This window comes from Podarcis cretensis (assembly GCF_951804945.1).
Source record: "Podarcis cretensis genome assembly, chromosome: 7".
Classification (NCBI taxonomy): Eukaryota; Metazoa; Chordata; class Lepidosauria; order Squamata; family Lacertidae; genus Podarcis; species Podarcis cretensis.
Window position 1 is genome coordinate 63,575,138 of NC_137176.1, and position 27,988 is coordinate 63,603,125.

General features: G+C 43.3%; 1 protein-coding gene across 1 annotated transcript; it reads left to right on the plus strand.

The window, feature by feature from the left end:
* Nucleotides 1-1,770: 1,770 nt before the first annotated feature.
* Nucleotides 1,771-27,290, plus strand: ZBTB10 (zinc finger and BTB domain containing 10). The gene is made up of 5 exons (XM_079983081.1): nucleotides 1,771-2,778; nucleotides 13,596-14,487; nucleotides 21,944-22,081; nucleotides 24,724-24,896; nucleotides 25,954-27,290. Exons 1-5 carry the CDS (start codon nucleotides 1,786-1,788, stop codon nucleotides 26,257-26,259), a joined length of 2,502 nt encoding a protein of 833 aa, XP_079839207.1. The 5' UTR covers nucleotides 1,771-1,785; the 3' UTR covers nucleotides 26,260-27,290.
* Nucleotides 27,291-27,988: the final 698 nt, after the last annotated feature.

Consider the following 27,988-nt stretch of genomic DNA (forward strand, 5'->3'; position numbering starts at 1 on the left):
TAGCTACTGAATGGCCCGCTTCTGTTTTCCTTTCCGCCTAGCGGGAAACTTTGGAAAACGGGCGGCTGATGCTTTGAAACATTACAACACAACGGAGCGGCGCGCGCCTTGTAACTTTTTTATCCGGCTTCTGGCAGCCTCAGCCTTATCCCAAACTTTTATTTTCACCGAAACTTCTTCATTTCCACGGGCTTCGGCGCTCGCAGCCCTGCCGGGGACCCGGCTGCAGCCGCCGCCGAGGAGGCGCTCCTTCCGGCTCTCCCTCCCCCGCGCTGGCTTAGCAACCCCGTCGCAACCTCTCGGGTCGCTGGAGTGTGTCAACTCCGGTTTCGAAGGCTGCGCAGGTCGCAACACGCCCGGGAGAGAAGCGCTTCGGTTGGCGGCGAGTGACGCAACGGCCGCGCGCGCGCGCGCGTGTCAATAGAGCAACCCTGACTCGCAGCAGCACGTGCATGACCTTTATAATTAAATTCCCCGTTTCACAATAAGCGCAATGAAGGCACTCGGGGCGATGCATTTGCAAAAAGTAATTATGCCGGGGCCTGGCACCGGAGCTCGCTGAGCAGCCGAGGCGTCGTAGCCCACGGGCAGCGTTTCCAAAACACGGCGCGCGTTCACCCCCTCCCACACAGCCCCGGCGGAGCGGCTTTCAGAGGCGGGCGCCGGGTTCAAGGGCGCAGCGAGGCTCTCCCACTGGGTGCTGCTGGACGGGAGAAGCCACGCCGTTGCGTGTGCTCTGAGGGAAGGAGATTAGCAGAGCCTGTTATGCACTCTCTCTCTGTGTGTGCGTGGCGCCTTGTTGTGTGAGCGCTTCTGAGGGGGGAGCGTCGTTTTCGCTTATCGCCCAGGGCGGGGTGCCGAGATGGCTCTCCAGCGAGCCGTAACCGAGAAAGGTTTCGGTGTCCTCAGGGCGGGGTGTGTGGGGAGGGAGGGAAGGGGAATCGGGGCGCGGCGCGGCCCACGGTGTGGTGGGCGAGTCAAGATGTCCACTTCTGGGCGCTGTAGGGCGATGATGTCAAAGGGGTGGGAGTTTCGCCTCAGGAGGGTGGAGGGCCCTCCCTCAGCGAAGGGGCGGGCACAGCCGCGCCGTGTCTTTGGGGACGGAAAGGTGTTTTGTGTGGAAGGGAGTGGGAGGGGGGCGCTTTGACGACGACGACGACGAGCGGGGGACGCCGCGCACGGAAAGTACTGCCAACTCGTGGCGAGGCGGGGCGGGCGCGCATGACGCGAGCGCGCACTAAAACCTGACACTCGCCAGCTGTTCGGGCTCCTCCTCGCCCCCCTCCCTGCCCCCCTTCCTTCTCCCTCTTTCTCCTCCCCTCCCCCGCGGCGTCGGCGGCTGCTGCTGCTGCCGCCGCCGCCCCAGTGCATTGTGGGCGCAGTCCGTTGTTCATTTGCCATTCGACCTGGGCCGGGGCCTGCTGGGGCGGAAGGGCTGCTGCTGCTGCTGCTGGGGCTGGCGGAGTCGGATCCATTGTGGGGGAGAGCGAGCGCTTGAGGAGAAGGAGGAGGCGGCGGCGGCGGCCACACGGGCTAGAGAGCGCCGGGATAAGATTTCAGCCTCCCCCCCCCCTCGCCCTTATTCCTTTTTTTTAATTACTCGGGAAGGCTGACTGGAACCTAACCGCGAAGGCTCGCTGCCTCCGTCGTCTTTACCCGTCACCGCGGTCGGTTAGGAGGGGGGGGGGCGGGCGACAGTTGGGCGCGCGGCGGGAAGAGAGAGGGAGGGGGTGCGAGGGCGGTGGGGAGGCAGGCGGGCGGGGGGCGCGCGCGCGCTCGCCCGCCATGTTCGCCGAGATGAACCGCAGGACCTTGGCGTTCCGGGGGGGCGGCCTGGTCAGCGCGGCCGCCGCCGCCGCTGTTGCGGGAGGCGGCGTCCCGACGGCTAACGGGGGCGGCGGCGCGAGCGAGGCCTGGGTCCGCCAGGAGGCCGAGCAGCTGAACGGCCAGGGGGTGGAGGAGGAAGTGGAGCTGGAGACGGTGGAGTTCGATGTGCCTGAGCTGGAGGCCACGGACGCCGCCGGGAAGGACCTCCTGCTCTTGCCCACCACCCCTCCGAACTCGGTGGGCGCCGACGCGCCGGTCGCTGCTGCTGCTGCCGCCGCCGCCGCCCCGGTGGGCCCCATGTTCGCCGAGAGGAACCGCCGGACCTTGGCCTTCCGCGGCGGGGGCTCGGCATCGGCGAACAATGCCTGCGAGGGGGCGGCCTGGCCGCGGCGGCCGTTGAACGGGCGGGGGGCCGGCGGCGGCGGCGGCGGCGAGGAGGAGGACCTGGAGCTCGTGGGCGTGCTGGAGGGGAAAGACCTGGTGCAGGACGGGGGGTCGCTGAGCGACAGCAGCGAGGACGAGGAGGACGGCGAGGGGGGCAGCCTGGGCGATGGCAGCGGCGCCGAGGGCGGCAGCTGCAGCAGCAGCAGGCGGTCCGGGGGAGACGAGGCGGAGGTCAGCAGCGTGGGCGCGGGGGAGGGGGAAAGCATCCAGCACTTCCCGCTGGCGGCCCGGCCCAAGTCCCTCCTGCAGAAGCTGCACGTCTCCTTCCAGAGCGCCTGGCTCAAGGAGTTCCCGTGGCTGCAGTACTGCCAGCAGACCGGACTCGTGTCCTGTGCCTGGTGCGCCGCCGCCGCCGCCTCCACGAACACCTCCGCGGACGGCGGCAGCAACGGCGGCGGAGGGCACGACGAGCTCTGCAAGGGCACTCGCAACTACAAGCGCGCCCTGCTTCTCAGGCACCACATCTCCACCGAGCACCGCCTCAACGAGCCTGTCACTGCTGAGCAGGTCAGTTGAATCAGGGCGGGGGGGGAGCAGTGTGTTCGACGGGGGGCGGCGGCTGATGTGGGGGGGTCAGGGCTGGGGGGGCATCTCTCCTTTGGGGAGTCTCGTGCGAGGCAGCGTGCCCACGTGTGCGAGCTGCTTTAAATGGATTCTCCTCTTCCCTATAGCCTGGGTTTGAGGGCACATTGTACTCTGTTCACCTTCTGTCTCCAGTAAGCAGATTATTCTGCCGTCTGTTTTCAAGCTGACTTGTCTGTTAGTTTTGTTTAGAAGCTTTACCAACTGCCACATAACCTTTTAACATTGTGAGCTGCCATAATGTTTACCTTGTATAATAGCTTCCTGTATGGTAATTACTTGTTTCTCCAATCTATTTCTCCAATGTAAAAGATGGGGAAGACACAAGTAAGGTTCACCTGGCAGGCAGTAATCTCTGCAGTTGATCCCTGTGCAAATGTAAAGTGCACATTTGTCTTTGTACCACCACATAGGCCCTGAATCAAGATGCATATATGATGCTTTAAAACAGAGCGCCCTATGCTTCAAAAACACAAATAACCACAGTTGGAAAAATCTGTAAATGATACTGAAATTTATTTATTGCATTATATCCCACCTTTTTCTCCAAGGAGCTCAATATGATGTACATTGTTCTTTCTGTCCTCATTTAATCCCCACAACAACCCTGTGAAGTAGGTTAGGCTGAGAGGCAGTGACTGGCTCATGGTCACTTAGTGAGCTTCATGGCAGAGTGGGGATTTGAACCCTGGTCCCCCAGATCCTAGTGTAACACTGACCACTACACCACACTAGGTCTAATTGTCTGAAATGAAACTTTGAAGAGTTCTTAGAGTTTTGTGAAAGGTGTAATTCACCCCCACACAAAGACAGCAGATAGTTTATAAATAGTTCTGAAGGATGCTTTGAGTGGCTTTCATTATCTTCAGTGCAATGGTTATATGTAGAATATTGATGAAACCAAGTGAGTTGCGTAGAAGCTTTTGTGCAGGTTTGCAATATTACATTAATTGTTTAGCCTACTCCAATAGGAATATTCTGTATTCCTAGATACTATGAAACTTTAGAAATTCCCTCAGCTTTCCGGATGTAAAACTGATACTGAAATTAGTTGCACATGACACTTTTGCATCTGCAAACCTGGATATAGATGATTAAATATCTACATAGTATGTTTGGTTCTACATTTATTAAAATAGTGGTGAAGTAGAATTTTTTACATTTCTAGGAATTCAGAATAGCATTTCTAGTTTCATAAAAATAATTTAAGATTGGTTAGGAGAATCAGCTAAGGGATATGTGAATGAAACAGATGCCCATGTACATCTGAATCATGTGGTCATCTGATGGTTGTGCACATTCAAAGTCCCGTTATTAGACGGGACTGGAGCTAGCTTATGGCTAGTGACTTGGCCTAAGGCAAGGGTAGGAGCCCCAGGGCCTCCAGATTTTGTTGCTCCCAGTCAGTATGACTAGTAGAATCGAAGTTAAACAGCCCAGCAATCAATGTCTGAGGGCCCACAGGTCTTCCATTCCTGGCATAAGACAGCACAAGGATCTTCATAACTGAGAAACTGAAATTGGCCATGTGGAAGACAGTGTTCAAATTTATGGCAGTTCCCCTAAAACTTGCGTGCATATTACAGAATATATGTAACCACAACACAGTCTTTTCCCACCATTCCATGTCTTGGTGTGAGTGTGCCTCTTACCTCATTTGGGTTAGTAGGGCAGTACTAGAGAGGCTAGAATGGGTATAGGGCCTGTGCATAGGCAGGCTCCAAAACATTCTCATCTGGGGGGCCCATAAATAGACTTTCACCCTAAGCATGGTAGGCCAGCACCTCCCCCCCCCAAAAAAAATCACTGGTATGTTCTTGCCTCCTTGCCAGAACCAGTGAGTGCTGGACAGATGAGCTGCATCTGACCTTTATCAACACACTCCTGGACCAATTGCAATTGAAGAGGGAGCTGGGGAATGGGCAGCACATTACCTGTTGTTGACAGGTGCTGGGAATGGAGGTGGTTGTTGTGTCTGCCCCCCCCCCCCCAATTGGTGGAGAGATGGGAGGGAGAAATAGAGGAAGCAATACTGGCAGTTCCTTTACAACTCCAGTCTCAGGATTAGGGCAGGGAAATCTCTGTACAGGTGCCTAGGAGGTAATTTATGAAGCAGAATGTAGACACCTCTGCTTTCCTGAGCTTGGAGCTGGAAATAAGGATTGTTTTCACTGCGTTTGTGCTTTGTTTTTGAAGATGCTTTCCTCAGAACAGTACAATATTTGGTACTTAAGGGGCAAGGTCATAGTAATGATGATTGGCTTTGAAGGCCAGCTTAAATTTGTGACCTTCTCTATTGACTTCTGTCTTCGTGTGCTACATGTTCCTACTGCTTTTAGCATGGATAGTCACTTAGGCTTTAAGCACTATTGAATAAATGCCTTTTCAATTTTATAAACTTCTAGGTTTTCCTGCTTGAAACTTTTGTGCTGGAAAAAGGACAGTATGTCTTTCAAACACCCAGAGCTTGGTTTGGTGCTTTCTATGCACTGTGCATCTTTTCAGTCTTTTAACTATAGAATTCTTCCCTGTGATTAAAGGAAAGGAAATATTCGCTGGTGGCTGTATTTGTATCAACTTGCTGAAAAACAGCTGAAAAACTGTTTCTCATCTGTAGCAGTACTGATCTTAATGAATAGAGTGTTGGAGACTAGTGAAAGCAATGTGTCCTACAGAGTATGTCCTTAAACATTAGCATTTCAATAGTTAACGTATTCTAATTTCTTTATAACAGCTATTGTATTTCAGCACTGAGATAGTGGTGGGTAACAGCTGTAGTTTCAAGTTTACAGGAGTCTCAGATATGGGAAGTCATTGTTCTGATTCCTTCTAAATGACTTGAATACATTTTGCTTGGGAGATATTTTCCATAAGTCTTATATCTCTTTCTTTCTATTTGAACTTTAGTGGTTATATTTTTCCCTGTAGGTAGCATATCTGGGAAGCCTAACAAATCATCTCCCCCTCAAAGTAAAACATGAGTAGCTCCAATTAGTGTAGTTGTTGCTTTCCTTATTCCATACTTAATTATGTAAAATGCAGAAGTTTTCCTCATAGCCATGCCAGTTGGGCTGATGGGAGTTGTACTCCAAGGCATTGTGAGGGCAACAGATTGAGAAAGCTGGTTTAGACTCATGCAGTGGAGTATATGGGGTATAATATTTTAAATAGGCACAGGAAGCTGATCTCTCTTCAGTTTAAGGATCCCGAAAATAGATGTAGGGCGTTAGTCTCCAAATCTCTTGGGCTTGTGTCTGAAGATCTGTTTGAGGATTAGGTTGTTAAGCTAATTAAAATCCTCCCGTTTGCACATCTTATATTTCACCTTGCATTTCACAGACATTTGAGGGAGCAGCAGTATAAAATAGCAATCTGAATTTTCTTGTAGAATGTATGGAATCCATTCACTTGTTTCCCTTTGTCAAATGTCTAGGTAAAAACTTTGCCTTGTCTAGAAAAGGTGATGTGTGATTATCACAACAGCACATTGCAAAGAAAATTTCATTATGCTTTTTTTAATGATGATTTTCAGTTATGAGAAGTAAGACAAGTAGGATTTCTGTTCTCTTTCCAGTGTAGCACTTTGAAAAGCGCATGGCACACTTCTGCCTGAATATGTAGGCTTTGTGCTCAGCAGGAGCTAAAGTTCTTTAACTTGAAAACTAAATGATCTTCAGCTTCTGTTACTATCATCTTTGCTTCTAAATTTCTAGTGCCTAGGGTTCATGAAGCTGTGTGTTTAGTTAGCTTAGTGTAAAGAACAGACCCAACCCCTTCCCTGTCCATGCATTGTAAACCACTTCAGAAATCAGACACACAATAACAATACTTGTGAAATTGCTTGGGTGAAATCCAGTGTTGCATGGATGAACTTTCCCTTCCTCCTCTCTAGCCTGCACACACAGCAGCCCTTCCTGCTCTGGAGTCTCCAATTCTGTATTAGTTTTGTGGGGCAGCAGGGGAGAGAAATGGCAAGTCCTATTGCTGTGGGCAGTATCCAGAGAAGTGGATTTCTGGCTGAGCAGGAAAACCTCCCTCTCCTTCCCCCCATGCATTCTCCAGATCTGTTCTGGAGTATTGGGGGAACTCCCAGAACACATTTGGGTGCACATGGGGAGGAGAAGGAGAGGAAGTTTCATCATTCAGCCAGAAATTCTGTGGCTAATGAAACTTTGTTGGATACCATCCTCTGTTTGCAGACTGACAATTAAATGTTGACCTTTGGGTACACTAAACATAGCTGTGTTTTATTTAATTATCTATTCTATTCTATTCTATTCTATTCTATTCTATTCTATTCTATTCTATTCTATTCTATTGTCATCCATCATTAAATATTTTCTGGCTGGTTTACAAAAAAAATTTAAACTACAATATATAATATTTAAAAATGTCAGTAATTAATAAAATACAGCAAAAAACTCCAACCCCAGTTTTCTAGCCCAAATATGACTGAGTCACAAGGCTTGTTAGTGGCTGGAAAGCAGAGGTGTGGTATATTTATACCCTGTGCATTTCTAATGAAATTGTACACCTATGTTTTAATATTTTCTATTTTTTATGTAGATGTCTTGGCATACATATCTGGAGAGGTGCAGTGGGGTGTAGTTATCCTGTTTAGCTGAAATTCTAGGGCTCCAGTCTTGTAATTTGTCTCTTGGAAGTAAGCACCATTGAACTTACTGGGACTTGCCTCCAAGACATGTATAGGATTGTGATGTAAGTAACTGTATCACATATTAAAAAGTTAAAATGTAAACTGTAGTGGTCAACAGTGTGGTATAACTGCTAACTTCAGAAATAAAAAATAGATTTTTTATAATTAAAAATGTGGAAATCACAGCTGAAGACCAGCACTGACATGAAATTATTTATATTGTTTCTATATAATTGGGTGTGAAGAAAATATTTCAAAATCTGCCATAGTTTTAAGTGTCAGCTCTTTGCTGGGATTGAAAATAATCCCATCAGCCTTGTTGACTGTTTACCTTTTTCTTTTTAAAACGTATGTTGACTTGAGGATTCGGAATGAAAAGGAGCATTTTGTCTTGGAGGGAAAGACTGGTTGAATAGGTTGCAACTTTTTATAGAAAAATATTAAGTACAATCAGAGTTAGAAATCCGCCAGGTGCATTTTGTGACTGGAGCAGGTCTAACTGACCACGTGGAGATCTCTGGACGCCAGATGACATCTCCATCTGGCTGGCCTCTCCAGCTTTCTTAAGCAGGTAAACAGAAGAGCTTATTTATTGTATTTATATCCCACCTTTTTCTCTAAGGAGTGCATGGTTTAAACCCTCCCCCCAGTTAATCTGTACAACAACCCTGTGAGGTAGGTTAAGAGGCTGTGACTGGCCAAAAGTCACCCAGTGAGCTTCATGACTGAGTGGGGATTTGAATCCTAAGCTCCCATGTCTTAGTCCAGCACTTTAACCAGTACACCCCCCCGGCTTCCTAGGGTACTACTGCTATGTCACTTAGAGAAGGATCTGAAATACTTTTTTTGAAGCTTGAATTTGTTTTATTCTGGATTGTTTGATTTGATGTTTTAATGTGTTGTAAACCGCTTTGAGATTTTTGCTTTAAAATATAAAGTGGTATAGAAATGAAACGAATAATAATGATAAATTTCATTGCATGAAAAAATGGTACCTAGACATTCCATTGTGGCAACTGTAACCTAGAGTAAAGGTGCCATCTTGAGTTTCTAACCCTGCTACCAATTATAGATTTGTACCTTGCCTTTCAATTGATTAAGTTGCATAAGAAATGAACAAATGTAGGTCAGCTTGCAGAAGAAATGAGTAAATATAGGTCTTCCCAAGACCATAGGATTAGGCAGTAAATGGTAGCTCAGCGGTTTTGGCTAGCTGTTGATTTGTCTGCACATTAACCTAGTACCACTGCCTCGCTGATGTGGGGATCCAGGGCACAGCCCTTCAATGGCTGCGCTCGTTTCTCTCTGGTCGGGGACAGAGGGTGGCACTTGGGGGGGGACTGTCGTTGCGCCACTCCTTGGTGTGTGGAGTGCCGCAGGGTGCGATACTCTCCCCGATGCTTTTCAACATCTTTATGTGCCCCCTTACACAGTTTTTCAAGTTTTTTTTTCAGCAAGTTGATACAAATCAACCACCAGTGAATATTTCCAGCTGTGGTTGGATGGTTACATGGGAGCCAGTTGAAGTTAAATCCTTCGAAAACAGAGGTCCTTTGGCTGGGTCAGGACGATATGGGATTGAGGGGCCAACTCCCATCTCCTGCTGGGACGCAATTAGTGCCAGGGCCGTCTGTTAAGAGTTTGGGTGTAATCTTTGACACCTCCCTTTCTATGGAGGCGCAGGTTGCAGCTATAACAAAGGCGGCATTTTTTCATCTCCGCCAAGCTAAGCAGTTGCCTCCTTACCTCTCTCGCCCTGACCTAGCCACTGTGATCCACACGACGGTCACCTCCAGGCTTGATTATTGTAACTCACTCTATGTGGGGCTGCCCTTGAGATAGACCCAGAAACTCCAGCAGGTGCAGAATGCCACGGCAAGACTCCTTGCGGAGTCCTTGCTACGGGATCACATTCACCCGGTGCTATACCAGCTGCACTGGCTGCCGGTGGAGTACAGGATCAGGTTTAAGGTGCTGGTTTTAACCTTTAAAGCCCTATACGGCCTAGGACCCTTGTACCTATGCGAATGCCTCTCCTGGTATAGTCATACCTCGGGTTGCAAACGTGATCCGTGCGGGAGGCGCATTCGCAACCCGCAACGTTGCGCATGCGCGTGATGCGATTCGGCGCTTCTGCACATGCACGTGACATCATTTTGCGCTTCTGCACATGCATGAGCACCGAAACCCGGAAGTAACCCGTTCTGGTACTTCCGGATTCGGCGCAGTCCGCAACCTGAAAATGCACAACCCACAGCGTTCATAACCTGAGGTATGGCTGTATGTCCCACAGAGTACCTTACGGTCTTCAAATAAAAACATCTTGGAGATCCCGGGCCACAGGGAGGTTAGGCTGGCCATGACCAGAACCAGGGCTTTTTCTGCCGTGGCCCCGATCTGGTGGAACGTTCTGTCACAAGAGACTAGGGCCCTGCAGGACTTGACATCTTTCTGCAGGGCCTGCAAGACGGAGCTGTTCTGCCAGGCCTTTGGCCAAGGCACAGTCTGACCCCCTCTCTCCTTCTGTAATCCTCATAGGACCCTAACACAATGGTTGCCATTAATTTGATTCTGAATTGATTTTAAAATGTATTTAATTAATTGACTATGTGATTTTATGTACACTGTGCTATTTCTACTTGTTAGCCGCTCTGAGCCCGGCTTTGACCGGGGAGGGCGGGATACAAATAAAAATTTATAACAACTACTACTACTACTACTACTACTACTACTTAGTGCTTGCTAGATTCTTACAAAGAATTCTGGTATTGGGCAGTCTTTTGGTAATTGATCCAAGTTCAGACATGAGTTGACAATTTGGGATGTCCTGAGCGGTCTTGTTATTCACCATTAGGCTTGCCTGCATCTTCACTAGTTAGCATTCATTATAGTTCAGCATTAGAGCTGCCATGGCATAGTGGTAGTTACTGTTAATCATAGCTTGTTTTAATACAGAGATTGAGCCAGTTTCTAATCCTATTTGGCAGTTGGGCAGGGTTCTGAGCCACTCTTACCACAAGGTATAGTCCGCCCCTTTCCAGGTGCAATCCAGATCTGCTATTGCTCTTCTCGCACCCCACAAATTGGTAATTGGTAACTAAATTTCTAGAAAATACCTTTGGCACATGAGTTTTTAGAGAAGAACTGTTTGGCATGATACTGGTTTAGAATCACTTTTTACACAGTATCATAGAATTGTAGAGTTGGAAAGGACCTTGAGGATCATAGAGCCCAACCCCCTGCAAGGCAGGAATATGCAGCTGTCCCATATGGGGATAGTTCTTACATTACTAGTAACTTTTTTCAGGTGCTATATTGACACTGGCATCAGGTCTTACTTGTATTTTTGTCGCATGTTCTCCAATATGTATACTGAGATTTTAAAACAAGAAATAAGGTAATCATAAAGACTTAACATGAACGATAATGAATAATAAAACCACTAAATATCTATTGCTCAAGCATGGGGCACTTTGGGAACAAGCCAAAGTCAGGTTTTGGTTGCTGAATCCTGAATTAATTGTGCTCCAATTAACAAATGCATTGCTTACATTGTCATACGTTTTCAGCTATATCCTATTACCAGCTGTATCAAGTTATTAGATGATACAGCAGTTACTGTAACTGGGTTCACATCCCAGCCTCTGGCTTTATACCCATATATCAACATGGGTTTGTGTTGCTAGAGCAACCACCAACTTCTGGTGTGTAGAGCTGCTGCACAGGACAGATTAGGCTAAAAGTGTGCATGACAAAGGTGAAATTGATGTAGCATTTTGCAGCAACTAACAGTTGCCTTCAGGTGAGTATCAAAGGCGTATGTGTGTGCTACTGTTACTCTCCCGCCGCCCGCCCCGGTCCTCTTTCTGCCTAGGATACAAAGAGTTCTAGCCCCATTGCTAATTGTGTTAACTGAGATTATTGGTTTGGTAGGCAAAGACAGTGGAATCATCTCTACTTTTTCTGGGTGTGTAACTTGTGCAAGGAAGAAAGGCACCACTGACTATTAATTTGTGGGATGGGTGAGGAGGGTGAGAGGACCTCCTCTTGTGAGGGGGCTCTGCTGTGTCAGTAAACTCTGAAACAGGCGCACCTTCAACTTTGGATCCGCAGGATCCAAAGCTCCACGGATCACTTCAAGGGCTTCATCCTTGGTTACTCTAGCCTGGAGCTAGTATAGCAAAAATTAATTTAAAAACAGCAGCACATGTGCACCCTGGCCAATGTGGGTCAGCAGGGCTTTGGATGTGCCAGTGGAACTGCTGCTCCACTCCTTCCTGGCTCCTTATTATAACTGCTTTGTTAATCAAGATATAAAATTGTCCTATCTATATTTATATAAATATTTCCTCTTCAAATTGTTAGATAGGACTAAGGTGGCAGGCTAGCTAAGAATTCAGCCCATAAATTTTGGAGGAAAGCTTGTGAAAAACCTTGGGTGCAGAGAGAACAGGGAATATATACTTGTTCACTGTGCTAGCTAGGAATGAAGAGAATAGGAGGCTGGAAAGAGATAGGAAAAAATGCTATTGATTTAGAACACCTGGGAATATTGCTCTCCCCCTTTAGTAGTTCTGTTAGCTAGCATATGTGAGAATTGCCTTGTTAGTGCAAGTGAATGAGGCTTACGAGACGCCCATTTTGGGCTCTTCTTGGTGTTCCTGATTTGAATCCATAGTTCCCGGCTTGGAAGGGAAATATTGTAGGCTGTATCATGAGGAGTAAAGAATGGCCAATGGACTTATGCTGGGACTATCTAGAAGTGAAGCAGGGATGAGTAGACACTCCTTGCAGTGTGTGCTTGGCTGAGTTTTATTTCTATAGCAAAGGATTAATCACCTTATTTTGAGGTCATTGGATGAAAAAAATGAGATAATGCTCATCAAATTTGCAGATGACACCAAACTTGGAGGGGTAGCTAACGGTGTTGAATACAGAATTGGGATTCAATATGACCTTAGCAGAGTGAATAGAGAACTGGGCCCAAACCAACAATGTGAATTTCAGTAGGGACAAAAGTAAGGTTCTGCACTTAGGACGGCAGAAGTAGTAGCACAAATATAAGGTAGGGGGAGACTTGGCTTACTACAGTACATGAGAAAAGGATCTAGGTGTCTTGTGGACCACAAGCTTAACATGAGTCAACAGTGTGATTCAGCAGGAAAAAAAGCTAATGCTGTTCTAGGCTGCATCAACAGAAGTATAGAGTCCAGATCAAGGCAAGTAATAGTCCCTCTTTATTCTGCCTTGGTCACCACAATTTAAGAAGGATGTTGACAAACTAGAATGTGCAGAGGAGGGCAATCAAGATGATCAAGGGTTCTGGAAACCAAGTCTTCTGAGGAGCTGTTAAAGGAGTTGAGTATGTTTAGCCTGGAAAAGGGGAGACTGAGAGGAGATATATAGGCCATCTTCAAATAACTAAAGAGCTGTCACATGGTGGAAGATGGAGCAAGCTTTTTTTCTCCTGCTCTGGAGGGTAGAACTCAAACCAATGGCTTCAAGTTACAAGAAAGGAGATTCCAACTAAACATCAGGAAGAACATTCTGACAGTAAGAGCTGGTGGACTCCCCTTCCTTGGAGGCTTTTAAGCAGAGCTTGGATGGCCATCTGTCATGGATGCTTTAGCTGAGATTTCTGCATTGCAGGGGGTTGGACTAGATGACCCTTGGTGGTCACTTCCAACTTGTGATTCTAAGTGCAGTTGCATTCTTCAGTGAGGGAACAGTGCCTGTTTCTCCTAAGCAGCTGGAAACAGCATGAGGTTGTATCCTTAATATAACTTATCTGCTTGTTATCAAAAAGGCATTTCTAATCCAGTTGGTAGTAAAGTTTATCATAAAGAAATAATGAGTTGAAATAGTTGAGAATCCTTGATTTGTGTTGGCTGCATGATACCACTTTTTAAGTGTATGTTTTGTTAAACTGAACGATGGGGCGGCTGTGTGTTGAGCACTAAACAAAATACTTATTTAATTGGGAAGTTAGAAATTAAAAAAAAAATAGCCTTATTCATTTGGAACTTAAAACCAAAAAGTCAGTACTTAGATGCTAACTTCTTAATTTCTCCATTCTCAATTACAGGAATCTGAAGTAACATCGGAATTGGCTAATGAGAGAGATTGTGATTACAACATTAGGCCAAATGAGAACTCTTACTGCTATCAACTATTACAAGAACTAAATGAGCAGAGAAAAAAGGGCATTCTTTGTGATGTTCATATTGTAGTGAGTGGAAAGGTCTTCAGGGCTCACAAAAACATCCTGGTTGCAGGCAGCCGTTTCTTCAAGACTCTATATTGCTTTACAAACAAAGAAAGCCGTAACCAAACCACTGTTACCTACTTAGATGTTGTTGCTGTTCAAGGCTTCTCTGTCATCTTGGACTTCCTATATTCTGGCAACCTTGTGCTTACAAGCCAGAATGCAATTGAAGTAATGTCAGTGGCCAGCTACCTTCAAATGACAGAGGTTGTCCAATCCTGTCGCAATTTTATCAAAGATGCCTTAAATATAAGTATAAAATCAGAAGCCCCAGAAGCTGTTGTTGTGGATTACAATAGAAGGTCTGTTAGCAGGGATGGATTGTCTTCAAGGGATCAGAAAGTTGCTAGTTTTTGGGCCACACGAAATCTTACTAACTTGGCAAGCAGTATAAAAACTGAAAATGATGGCTACTGCATAGATGAGAGCCAATCTGAAAATTACCAAATGCATGATTGGGTCCAGGACAGCTCACCTGAAACGGCTGAAAATGAATCTCAAGGTGAGGGAAAGGTGTTCGTATGGAATGATATGAGCTCACAGGGACAATCGCTTCAAGAACCTGGAAAAGCAAGAAGGAAAAACCAAACTGCTAAAAGATTTGTTTACAATATACCACCCAATAATGAAGAAACATTAGAAGAATGTGCAGCTACTCAATCATCGGTCCAATATCCAGAAGAAGACTTGCAGTTTATCAAAGAAGAAGCAGGTAAATACTAGTAGCATAGTTATCCTAAGCACCATGGTTTGTTATATTCATTGACTTGTCGTAAGTCTGTTTAGAACAACCTCTCACGTGGAGTAAAATGTGCTGTCTGGGTGTAAACTTGTTCCTCTATAACACACTTTTCCAATTTAGGCTAGTTTAATTTTAAAATTAGATTTACTTTATTGTAGCAACCACTTTGTTCTGTGTCTTAGAAGTGATACATTTAAGGTAGTGGTGCCAAGGACTCTTAAATAATGCTTCCTTTGCTGTGCTGCTCTGAGACACGAGCCTTTTATAAGTAAAAGCGGGAATAGCAGTTGGTTTTATAATTTGATTTAAAATGGGCCAACCCTTAAAGGGAGATGGTGGGGCAACCTGACTTTTCAGTGCCACAAAAGGTGTAGATGTTGTTTGCTTCTGAAAGGCTGCTTCCTTTCATAGTTGCCCACTGCTTCAGCGTTCTTAAGTCACATAGGTAATTATTTTATATTGGTTATTAAATTTGTTTTTCCAAGATCACATATTTAAGAAGAAATTACTAGATAGGCATCTTAACACAATTTCTGTGTTTTAAGTTATAATAATGGTGAAGATTTTGACTTAATGACATGAGCAAGATTGTGGGTGCAGCAATTTTAAATGTTCTAGCTTTCTAGTCCTATTGTGTTTGCACTTTGTTCTGAATAGGCTACTATTTCATCATATGGGTTCCTGGCATTATAGCTCCTGACAGGGTTCACATTACCACCAAAGACCTTTTTATCTGCTGGGGTGCGGCAGGCTTTTTCTTAAATATGTATTTTTCATTTTTTTGCCAATTAGAACCAGTTTCTAAGAAGTAACTTTTGGCTCATGTTAGCATGTTCATTGATTTGGTGTATATTTCTGCATTAGACCAGTTACTTTCATGTCCTACAGAAGATGGAAGAGTCTGAAACACTCAGGAGTACATTGTTTTATATAACAATTATCAGGAAGCTTTTGGAGCAGTGGAGTAGAAAAATCTTTAGAAAAGTTTCCAGTACCTTTTTCTCATGCAAAAAGTTCTGTGTTATAAATTCATTAGTAACATTGATTGTCTGTCAGTTGCAAGTCCAGTACAGTGGTACCTTGGTTCTCGAACTTAATCCATTCTGGGAGTCCATTCGATTCCCAAAACTGTTCGAAAACAAAGCCGCGGCTTCCAATTGACTGCAGGAGCTTCCTGCACTCAAGTGGAAGCCACGTCTGACATTTGGTTTCTGAAAAACATTCGCAAACCAGAACACTTACAGGTTTATGGCATTGGGAGCCAAGCTTTTTGAGTACCAAGGTACCACTGTATTAGGCAAGCTCCCCAGTTCAACATTAAACATGCTAAATTAGAATAATTCTCTGGGGCCAGAGTGGGGAACCTTGGGCCACAGGGACAAATGCAGCCTTCCAGGTCTCTGTATGTAGCTCTTGAGTCTCTGCCCAGCCACACCCCTCATTCACCCTGCTTCTCACCTTCTTTAAGTGTTCTTGCCTAGCTTTCATGAGTCCTTGCACTCTGATAATACTTCTTCCTTGTCTGGATGGAGGATACGTAAGTGTGTTGAAACTAGCCTATTAGCCATCTGATATCTTGCAATGATCTCTAGAGCTCATGTGAAATCTTCCCTGAGCCAGGTTTTTCTGTCTTAGAAAGAGCTTTTAAGGCAAAGCTTTCCAAACTGTCCTGAAACGTTAAGTGTGTTGGCTGCACTGTCATGCAAATGCTCCCGGCCCTCCTCCTTGGGCTGGAAAGGGGTTAGTTAACCTCCAATTTGCTAGTAACACTGAATTACTGTGTTACAAAATGATGCATGTCTACAACGTGTGTCACCAACGTAAAAGGTTTGGAAAGTTCTGTTTTAAGACCTCTTCCTTGCTTACTGGGCTCTGAGAAGGTCTCACACAGGTAGCGATGGTCGTGTGGGGGCAGTTCTGGGGTCGTTCTGGCTATAGGCGATTTCGACTTTTCATGCAGTTCCTGGAACCTACCCCCCATGCAAATTGTGAGTCATCTGCACAACACATTTGCTCATATAGTGCTTCTCAGTACACACTCAAAATATTTACTCTTGCTAAATCCTAGGTTGACTTGCCGACTTAACTGCATGAGTATATATTCAGGCCATGATACAAACAGTCCTCAAGAATGAGACTACATTCTTCTGTCCCCTTTATGTTGGAGTATGACCTATCGGAATAGTCTATTTGTATAGTATCTGTCAGTAGCTATTTGTAGTATTGCAACAAACCGGTGTTTATTTTGCATGCCTGCAAAATAAAAATGCATTGCCTGCAAAATTAAGATAAAATTAAATCTGTCTGTTTTAAATTTAGTTGTTCAGGCTGATGAAATATTCATAGCCAGAAGGGTTCAGTCGGGTTTTTAGTAGACAGGCATTTGATACCCTACCCATTTTCTATGGCTATTACATGCTGACTTATTTATTCAGACTAATTTTATAACTTTTTTTTTTTTGCAAAATTTTGCTTTTCTTGTTCTGAAAATTGCAAAGCTCATGCAGCTGTGCCTTGAGTGTTCTGTGCATTTAAATGTTTAAATCATTTTCATTTGTACATTCACATGGATATATACAATGATGTAGGTCTTTAAGGGATTCTGTGAGAAAATTAAGCAATTGACATGTAAGATTACTTTCCATGTTGCTATTACTTTTAACTTGAATAATCCATCGTCTTGTACTTTCTTGTTCAGAGATTAGCTTAATATGCAACATTCCATGGTAATATCGGTACCATCATTCTTTCCGTGGTATCTGTCCTTAGGGTAGGTTAAAACGTTTATAGATTCCAGAACACATCAAAAATCTATGAGAAAATTTAAACATTTTTACCCACTGAGCCTGCAAACATTTCCATATCGCCACCAATAGTGACCATAAACTGAATTCTATCAGTGACCACACCTACTGAGGAAAATAATGCCTACTAATCCAGATTTCCAGCATGAAATATGGAGGTGTAGGGTTTTTTTAAAAAAAAAATACGTTGAGCACAGGAGACAACTGGTATTTAGAGGAGGAATGGGATCTTGTGTCTCATTCTGCTTTGGAGAAAGTCTGAAACAGTTTCTTCTACTTTTAGTCTTTGTATCTGGTGCAAAATGCAAGTGTTCAGGCAATGGCCATTTTACGCTTGTTCAGTGCACACATGCATTGCTGCAACCCAGAAATGGCTGGGCAAAGGGGTGGGGTGAGGGGGGGCTTGCGTGGGGGGGCCCCCAGGAACTCAACCCCTGCACAAATTGGGGGTTGTCTGTAATTTGTTTTGTTACAAGTGTTTGGTAGCAGTAAGAGAATTGCATTCCATCAGACTTTCTACATATCTTAGCACACAGAGAGAAGAATTCTTTAGAAGAAGGGAAATAGTAGCATCTCATTTTATATGTGAGAAACCCACACATTTCTTTCCGAAGAAAAATGGGCAGGACAGTGCTGACCTGAAAGCAAGGACTGATCCACAGCTAAAATTTCTGGACACCTATGTTTTCTGACCTCTTCTTAACAATTATTAAGCCCTGGCTGGATAATTCCTACTAATATGTATTTTTGTATGAAAACTAATACATAAATTGGAATCTAATTCTGTGGTGGAGAGATGGCAGGGTCAAACCTATGCCAGTTGTAGATTTGTGTGGAGATAATGTTGAAGGGTGGGTTAAATGATATGAAGACTTGGAATATTTGGACTGTTGGCCTGATACCAGCTGCTGGTGCATTAGTGCCATGTTCATGGCTAGGAATGGATCATCTTGCTAACTTGGGCTGCATTGCCGACACTTTTTCTGTGTAAGACTACTGAACCTATATTGGCTAGTTCCTGTTTGGGTAAATATTCAGTGCTTAGCAAGGAGGTGATGATTGGGGTTGCTGTGATATGCAGGATACAGTTTTGTGAAGTTGGCTTTCAGTTTCAAATGAATTTTATTTTTCTAGGGATCACACTTAGAATGGAGACTCTGTTACTGATTTGTCCAGTTTGCTGCCTAACAGGCTTCTTGGCTAAATTGTTGAAGGCCTTTGTTGAAAGCCTCAGTGATTTAAATATGATATAGAGGATTTCAACAGGCTTAGATTGAACCTCAAAGAATTGATGTCTGCCTGCCATAGCAAACGAGTGTGGTGTTGCATATTGCTGAGTTTCATTTATATAAATGGGGGAGTGTCTGGGGAGACAGGGATGTAAGAATAATGCCTTTGTTATAGACAGAATGCTACCCGGTCAAGATTTGTATCTTGGACACAATTTCCCTCCTGATCGTTGTGGCTCAAATTAAACCATCTTACCTTGGAAACTTACTGTTCTAAGGAGTTTTTGTTAGCTTTTATAAATAATTTTAGTAGCCTTGTATCTCATCTGGTAAGCCTGTGGGACAGTGAATTTGATGTGGGATATTCACATGATTGCACGGAGATGCTTTCCCCTACATTTGCAGATCCAGGCAGCCCAGTGGCTTACAAGGTACATACTCATAGTGAAGCAGCATAGGTGACAACTGGTGTGCAAGCTGCACGTCATGCACTCCAAAGAGCCAATTTGAAGACCTGTGGTTTCTTCATTGCAAGACAATAAAATACTGTATAGTCAAATTTTTCAGCACATTTTTTATGCTGAAAAAGTCCCCCTCGGCTTATACTCGAGTGAGGGTCCTTTCAGGCTGCTCCTTCCTCCTCCTCCTTTGCCGCTGTTGGTGGTGGCGGAGGAGGAACAAGCAGCCCGAAAGCAGCCCTTTTGGGCTGTTTGTTCTTCCTCCGCTGCTGCCACCACCACCAGGTTTGTGGTGTGGTGAACCGACTTATACTCGAGTCAATAAGTTTCCCCAGTTTTTTGTGCTAAAATTAGGTGCCTCAGCTTATATTCGGGTCGGCTTATACTCGAGTATATACGGTAAGTATTTCTGTCACTGTTGCGGCAGCAAAGTACCATCTGCTGTAGCTCTTTCAATTATTAAAGAATTGTTGCATCAATCTTGGAAAGGCTAAAATAAATATATTTCAAGTTGGCAGAAACTTTTGATTTATACTGTTTGGGTAAAATCTAGACTTGGAGTATTAATCATTTTTAAAAGTTTAATCAACTAAAAGTGCCTTAATGAATCAGCAGCAGATTTTTTAAAAAAATAAAAGTACTTATAAAAGCTTTGGATGGCAAGCACCATCTTTAAGAGGCATTATTCCTTCTCAAGGCCAAACTGCATGTGACATTAACTCTAGAATGCAATAACATGAACATTTTTTATATATAAAAAAGTACACTGCTGCAGTATTAAGCCATTGAAATTGGTGAACCTAAGACTTAAGTATTGATTTAAGCGGGTCTACTCTTTTAACAGTATTTTCCCACTTGATTTGATTTACTATTGAATAGAAGTATACTCTATTGTAGTCAATTGTAGTCCCTAGACCAGCACCTCAGGATCCTCATGCATGATTGCCATTGGAATGATGTTGCCAGGATGAAAGGGTTAAAATATAGTTGTTACCTACTACTACTATTTCTTCCTGTCCATACTATAAAGGAAGCCGAGGGCAGGTAAAAATCATCCCAGGGTAGCTAACAATGACAGTTACAAGCTTAGATTGCTGATAGAAATAGCTGGGGAAAGCAGAGCTAATCCATTATACAGTATTGAATGTTCCTGGAACAGGCCTCAGTTGCCAGAGACAGTGGAAATCAAACTTGGGACTTTGACTTGTGGAGCATTAGCTTTACCATAGAATTATGCTTTCTGCTCAAGATCTTACTTGTACTGGCCAATAAGTCAAGTAGGTGTGCCTGTGGGAGTAAGAGGATTTCATATATGGTAAGACTTTTATTGACACTAGTAGCAATCAGTGTTAGAAACTGAGATATGAAAGCTAGGAGCTACATGGCACCTTAAATCTAGGTTATGGGCGCCATAACAGAGTGTCTCGGCGCACTTTTTTATAACAAGAATGCAAAGCTGAAAATGAATGAACTGCAGATAAAGTCTCATGTTCATTTTTCACATGGTCTAGTCCTCTGAAGACTGCAAAAAACAAAGCCATACTTCCCCTAGCCACCCCCCTAATATTCGCATGAGGGTCCCTTCTCCAGTCTTCAGGGCGTGGCTGGAAGTGGGAGGCAGAAAAAGGTCCTCCTTTCCTTCCAGCAGTGGCAGTTTCAGTCTGACATCTTAGATGCAGTACTGCACCCAGAGCTCAGAAACGCCTAACATTAGTGAAATTCTGTGTCTCAAACTGTGCCTAGAGAACAGTGGGAGTTCCGAACGTGGGTGGCAATATGTTAGGGCAGCGGCATATGGAGAGAAGATGCTCCCATGCTGTTGTAGTCTGCTGCATCCTGATTGGTTCTAGGTACATTGACTTCTGAGAGCATTGTGGGAAGCTTACAGTAGCTTGTGGTGAGGGAAGGTATTTACTATAGTGATATTGCTTGGGCTGCAGGTAATGCGGTTAGATCGTGAAATGCAGCTTATTGGGCTGTGCACAAATGACCAGGTACTTTAGCTGAATGCTCAAGTGCACCTCCTTTCCCTTTGCACATTGTGTACAACCATTTTAGTAGGTGTGGCTGTTTAGGTCCAAGTTCATCTGTGGAGGCTGAGTTTCACTTATCTCCCAGGATGAATTAGTTTCAGTTGCAGATCTACTATCTGTTTGCTGCTTGGATTTTCTCTTGAATGTGGTAGGTGGGAATGACTGCTGAGGAGTTTTATTTGATAGTGTGCCTGTAATGTAAAACCACAAGTGCTTAGTGTGGTGAGGACTTCAGGAGAGAGTTTCTGTTGCTCCTGCCATATTTTAGATCCTTTTTGATAGCACCTCTTCTGCTACCAGCTTTGGGGGAGAAATGTTGGGTAAATGCAGGTCCTTCCGAAACTGTTACTACTTCCTCACTTGCTACAATTTTTGTGAGTCTTTATTTTATTTGATTGCCTGTATGCAACCTGGTATGCCTTTGGGAGGAAGATCAGCATGAAAACGTAACAAATGAAAAGCTATAGGGAGTTCTTTGTCCTTGCAACCCTACCATAAAAAATAGATTGTGGAAAGTCACTTTGGTTTTGTTTTTCATCAATCTGTGCTTGCCTGCCACAATATTGTGGCAGTACAGGATGTCAGGCTGTTCCTCTGAGCGGGTAAAGAAATCTGTTTAGCCACTGACAGTGACGTACAGTTTGTTTCACTACCCACCCACCATCACCTGTTGCAGGGTTTGTACTCAGGCTTAGCTAAATGCCAGTGCATGACCATTTGTGCCTGTGCAGCAGTATACAAGTCTCACGACTTCACAGTGGCTTCTGCCAAAGATAGAATTTTTTAAAAATGTCTTCATTTAAAATAATATCTACCATTCTTTACAGGCTACTGTATAGATAAAGTAATCATGTGTACTTAATATTTTTTATATAATTTTCTCCTATAACATCTTTCAACAGGTACCTCAAATGATTTCAAGTTTGGAATGTTTCCTGGTATCTCAAGTGATTTCAAGTTTGGATTGTTACCAGGTTCTTCAAACGATTTCAAGTATGGCTTGTTGCCTGAATCCTGGCCAAAAGAAACCTGGGAAAATGGCAAGTATTAAGTATCTATGCAATTACTATTCTTATATTTGTGATTTCTAACTTTCACCAGGAAGCAAAATAACTGTCTTACTACAGTGGTGCCCTGGGTTACAGACGCTTCAGGTTACAGACTCCGCTAACCCAGAAATAGTACATTGGGTTAAGAACTTTGCTTCAGGTTGAGAACAGAAATCGCACAATGGTGGTGCAGCGGCAGCAGGAGGCCCCATTAGCTAAAGTGGTGCTTCAGGTTAAGAACAGTTTCAGGTTAAGAACAGACCTCCGGAGCGAATTAAGTACTTAACCCAAGGTACCACTGTATTAGCTTTCTCATAAACTATTTGCTCATAGACAGTATCTATGATACTTGGGAACTTTTTTCTGTCTGTTGATGAACTACAATGTTACTTTAATCTTGTTCTCCATTTGAAGTCACTAGGTGGCACTGGTGACCACCAGCTCTGAAATATGGTCTCTCACAATAATATTTGGGAGTAGTCACTGCTTGCAGAAACAGCTAACACTTGCAGTAATAATTGATTAATAGTGAAAGAGCAGATAGAGATGGCCAGTGGTGAGTAGAAAGGTTTCAGTCTCTGCCCAGACAAGTGAGACAGTGGGGATGCAGATCTCCCCTTGCTTATAGGATCTGAGATGGAGCAATGGTGAGCTTGGAGACTACATGCCTGTGTGTTGTGCCTCTATGTATGTGGTATGCATGTGTAATGCTGCTCTCAGGCTGAATTGGTCAGCCATGTCTGATATACATATTCCTTTCAGTTTTTAGGAAGGTGCAGGTAAAGCCCAAGAGAAGAGCATTGCATTGGTATTCTTTCATCTGATATGCAAGCCAGAACTAAAACAGGGTCAACAGATATTATTAAGTCTCCAAGTTCATAGAATTGTAGAGTTGGAGGTGACCCTGAGGGTCACCTAGTCCAACCCCCTGCAAGGCAGGAATCTTGGCTAAAGCATCCATGAGAGATGGCCATGCAATATTTGCTTAAAAACTTCCAAGGAAGGAGAGTCCACAACCTCTGGAAGGAGTCTGTTCCACTGTCAAACAGCTGTTACTGTCAGAAAGTTCTTCCTGATGTTTAGTTGGAATCCCCTTTCTTGTAACTTGAAGCCATTAGTTCCAGTGCAGGAGAAAACCTGCTTGTTCACTCTTGTGACAGCCCTTGAGATATTTGAAGATGGCTATCGTATCTCCTCCCAGTCTCTTTTCCAGGTTAAACATACCCAACTCCTTCAACCGCTCCTCATAAGGTTTGGTTTCCAGAACTCTTGATCATCTTGATTGCCCTCCTCTGCACATTCTAGTTTGTCAACATCCTTCTTAAATTGTCGTGCCCAGAACTGGACACAGTATTCCAGGTGTGGTGTGACCAAGGCAGAATAAAGTGGGACTATTACTTGCCTTGATGTAGACTCTATACTTCTGTTGATGCAGCCTAGAATAGCATTAGGGTTTTTTTGCTGCTGCATCACACTGATGACTCACGTTAATCTTGTGGTCCACTAAGACCCCTAGATCCTTTTCACATGTACTGCTAGTAAGCCATGTGTCACCCACCATATATTTGTGCACCTGGTTCTTCCTGCCTAAGTGCAGAACCTTACATTTGTCCCTACTGAAATTCATTTTGTTAGTTTCTGCCCAGTTTTCCAACCTGTTGTCATCTTGAATCTTGATTCTGTCTTCAGCAGCATTAGCTACCCCCTCCGAGTTTGGTGCAAATATGATGAGCATCCTTTCAATTCCTTCATCCGAGTCATTTATAAAGACGTTGAACAACAACAGGCCCAGGACAGAACCCTGTGACACCTCACTTGCCCTTTTTTTTCCAGGTTCATAAGGAATCATTAATGAGCACTCTTTGGGTTCAGTCTATCAACCAGCTAGAAATCGCCTTAACAGCCCATTTTACCATGATATTCTGTGCAAGAACATCATGGGGGACTTTGTCAGAAATCAAGATATACTATGTCCAAAGCATTCCCTTGATCCATCAAGCCTGTAACACTCTGTAAAAGAAAAAGAAATGAGACTCATCTGGTGTGACTTGTTTTTGAGAAACTCATACTGACTCTTAGTAATCAAGTTGGATAAACTCCATCTCCAGTGTCACTGAGGCACCAAAAAACAAGTGTTGTTATTGCATCCAGAATTGATGGTGGACAAAGAGTGCCTGAAGTGTGAAACTCTTCTATTTAGAGAAGGGGGGAGAAGAGAAGAGGCAAAGAAGCCAGAGAGCTCCAGAGAAACCCAACTTTCTACCTACGGGTAGATATTCAGGCCAAATTTGAGATGGTTCTCTTCTCTGGATAGGTCTTGAAGATTTTTGACCCTGCCTTCTGACTTACTCCTTTCCCATCTGCTCTCCTACAGGAATAATGATAATAATAACCAACTACAAAAGATTTCAGTAACATCTGCATATTGGTCATGAAGCACTTTTTGTGTGTTGCTATATTATCGGTTGATATTTGTATGGTCACCATGTCTTTTCTTGTATATGATTCTTCTGCGTTTATAGGGCTGTCTTCAACTAGATGTACTCTGGGAAGACATGTTGAATCAGTGGACATGACCAACTGCTAAGTGTCAAATTGCTACTTATTAAATTTGTTTGTGTTTGGATTTTTAGGTGACTCTTCTTTAATCATGAACAAACTGAAGTGTCCACACTGTAACTACGTAGCCAAATACAGAAGAACACTAAAGAGACATTTGCTCATTCATACAGGAGTGAGATCTTTCAGCTGTGACATTTGTGGAAAGCTATTTACTCGTAGAGAACATGTAAAAAGGCATTCCTTGGTATGTAACAGCTTTAAATTACTATAGTGAACTGTTGAGGAGAGCTTGGTGTGGTGGATAATAATTTTTCCTTGTCTATAATTCTTCAATCTAATGTGTTTAACAGTGTAATCCTAACCATATCTACTCAAAAGCAAGTCCTGTTGAATTCAGTGGGGCTTACTCCCCAGTAAATGGGATTAGGGTTGCAGACTTCTGCCAAATTCACGCACATTTGCAACATTCACTTTCTGAGACCTTGAACTTTCAGGTCATTGCCCTGTCATAATGTTTTAGAGAGTAGTGTCATAGGGTTGTCATGCAGGGCTGGGGAGAGGGAATTGTCTGTCTTCCTCTGCAGCTCTGGGGCTGGAAGGAAGGCTCAGGCTTGTGTTACTTGTCTAAAACTGCCTGAGCATTCGCTGTAGTAAGTAATATTGGTGCACACTGGCAATAAGACAGCTAAGCTGTTCTGCTTGTAATAAAATTGTGTTTTAATTGTATTTCCAGAAAGTTGCTTTCTGGTTTTGATACTTTTCTAAATCACTGCCCAGGAATAGCATAGTTAAACATAAACTCTGGATTCAGTAAGGAATAGAAGTGTTTTTGTAGTTTAAGTCAGGTATCTAGTATAACAATGACAATAGCTATTGTAGTTACAGAGGTGACTCTCAACTTACATGAGAGTTATGTTATGGGGATGGTACGCAAAGCCAAAATAATGTACAGTCAAGGCACATTGGGTTCAAAGGTGGGTGAGATTGCCAAAGTCTTTTTCCCATAAACTCCCTCTTTAAAATATTTTTTTTAAAAAAAAATTCCAGGCACGTAAAGCTGAATGCTTGAGCGTTAAATGTACGTGAGTTGTGAGTTAACTGTACTACAGAAACACTGGTGTATTTCTGACGTCTTGTGAAATTCAACATTTTGGGTCAACTATTAATAGTTCGAGTTCATGCTTTGAAAGAGTTAATACAAAATGTGTGAAACTATAATTTGGATTAATAGCAGTGGTCAAAGCAAATTGTGATTGATATGAAACATAAGTGACTTATTGACACTGATTCCTCTTGTGCAGGTTCACAAAAAGGATAAAAAGTACAAATGTATGGTGTGTAAGAAGATTTTCATGCTAGCAGCCAGTGTTGGAATAAGACATGGATCTCGACGTTATGGTGTGTGCGTTGACTGTGCAGATAAATCTCAACCAGGAGGGCAAGAAGGAGTAGACCAGGTACAGGACACAGATTTTCCTAGAGATGAAGAGTTTGAAGAAAATGAAGTGGGGGAGGCTGACGAAGAGCTGCCTGATGATGTAGAAGAACAGAACGACCAGACTCGATGGGATGAATCTGGGGAAGTCTCTGTGCCTTTAGAAGACTGAGGTGGCTTGATCTTCTTAAGATGCTTTATTTGGACGTCACATGGATTGACCATGTTGAATTTTTGGACTGAAGGCTTGGAAACATGGTACAGGCTGGATGCAAGTTATGTTGCTGTGAAAATCGTAGGGTCAAAGCCTTATAGCAAAAAAAGGATTATTAATTTTTTTAAGATATTTGCACAGGACTGTAAACCATACAGCCATTTGGTTGAATTATAGAGTCCTCACATCTACAGTCAATTATCAAAAGAAATGTATTTTTTATTATTTATAGGATATAGCTATTTGGGTCCTAATCAAGCATAGTAATAACTGTGCTTGTGTTACACATCCATGTGTTCTTTAACACAAATGAAGCAAATTGCAATCTTTGGAGTTGACTCCATTGAGATTCCAATCATAGTTTGTGAACAAAATGCAGCTAATTTGGGCTAGCGGCTCATGTTTCCTGAAAGGGGATTTTGCTGCACCTCCCTTGCCTTCCCCTCAATGGTTTAAATATCAGCATCTTGATGACATGAAGCTAAGTCTTTTAGTTTTGTCAGGATGTGGTTTAGCTGACAAGTCCTGGAGAACTTAATCATTGATATTTAATTTACTGACTTTCTGGTTTTTGATATCTTGAGTTTGCATAAAGCTACTTTTCACCAAAAATACAATAATGACTTAAAGCTACAAGGAGGATTGTGATTGGAATGAAGTAAATTTCTCCTTGTCACTTAAATAACTTTATATTAGACACTTTCTGGCATGGCTACCCATGTTTTAATTTATGTTTTCTTAGCACTATTCCTATTGGCTATCATTTTTATTCACTACTGTATACCTCAGTCCATCACAAAGCATAGAGTCCTAGAATCTGAGGAGTGTCACAGAAGTAAATGTAATTGGCTTTTTTTTTTGTTTAAATAGTTCAACCCAATTTGTCTGCTTTTGTCTATTTTTGTTATGTGGAAAATTAGACATGAGGCTGTCATTTTTCTTTCTTTTTTGTGCCCCATTGCTCTTCATTAAAGTGAACACAAAATGAACTTTTGCTTCTCTCCTATTTTGGGGGTTCTTTTATATACCAAACTACATTTTAATTGGCAGCTTAATTTGCTGGAACTTTTTTTTTAAAAAAAATTGGTATTTGTTAGTATAACTGCTAGAGCTATTTATCCCCAATGCTCTTTGCTTCTGTTTTTGGATGAGATATTGAAACTTGAATTTTTGTAGCCATAAATCTTTTCTAAACTTGTTATATTGTACCAATGATTTCAGGCCTTTTTCTGAGGGAAGGGAGGGTATTGCACCTTTTTATGCTTAGAATTCTCAATTTCAAGTAGCCTGAATGCAAGTGAGATACCTGAATGCTACCTGCATTCAATATATTTCTATGTCACAATGAATAAATATGCACAGCATTTACCATAACACATAGCTAGGCCAGTGTGATAGTACTGTATTATATAAGTTGAGGGGTCACCATATTTGAGTTTAACTTTAAAATGAGTATATTTTCCTATTTTATATCTGATAACTAAATTATGGTAGTTGTGTGGTAAACTTAATTGCTTTGACAGATGGAATCTTAATGGTGCTCCATCTGATTGAAGTAGATATATATATATATATATTTAAAGAGACGGCTTTATTATCCCTTCTTTCAATACAACAATGGCTTAATGTTAGACACTGTTTCTGCAGGATGAAACAGAGATTATATGGGTATTAAAATGTATAACCT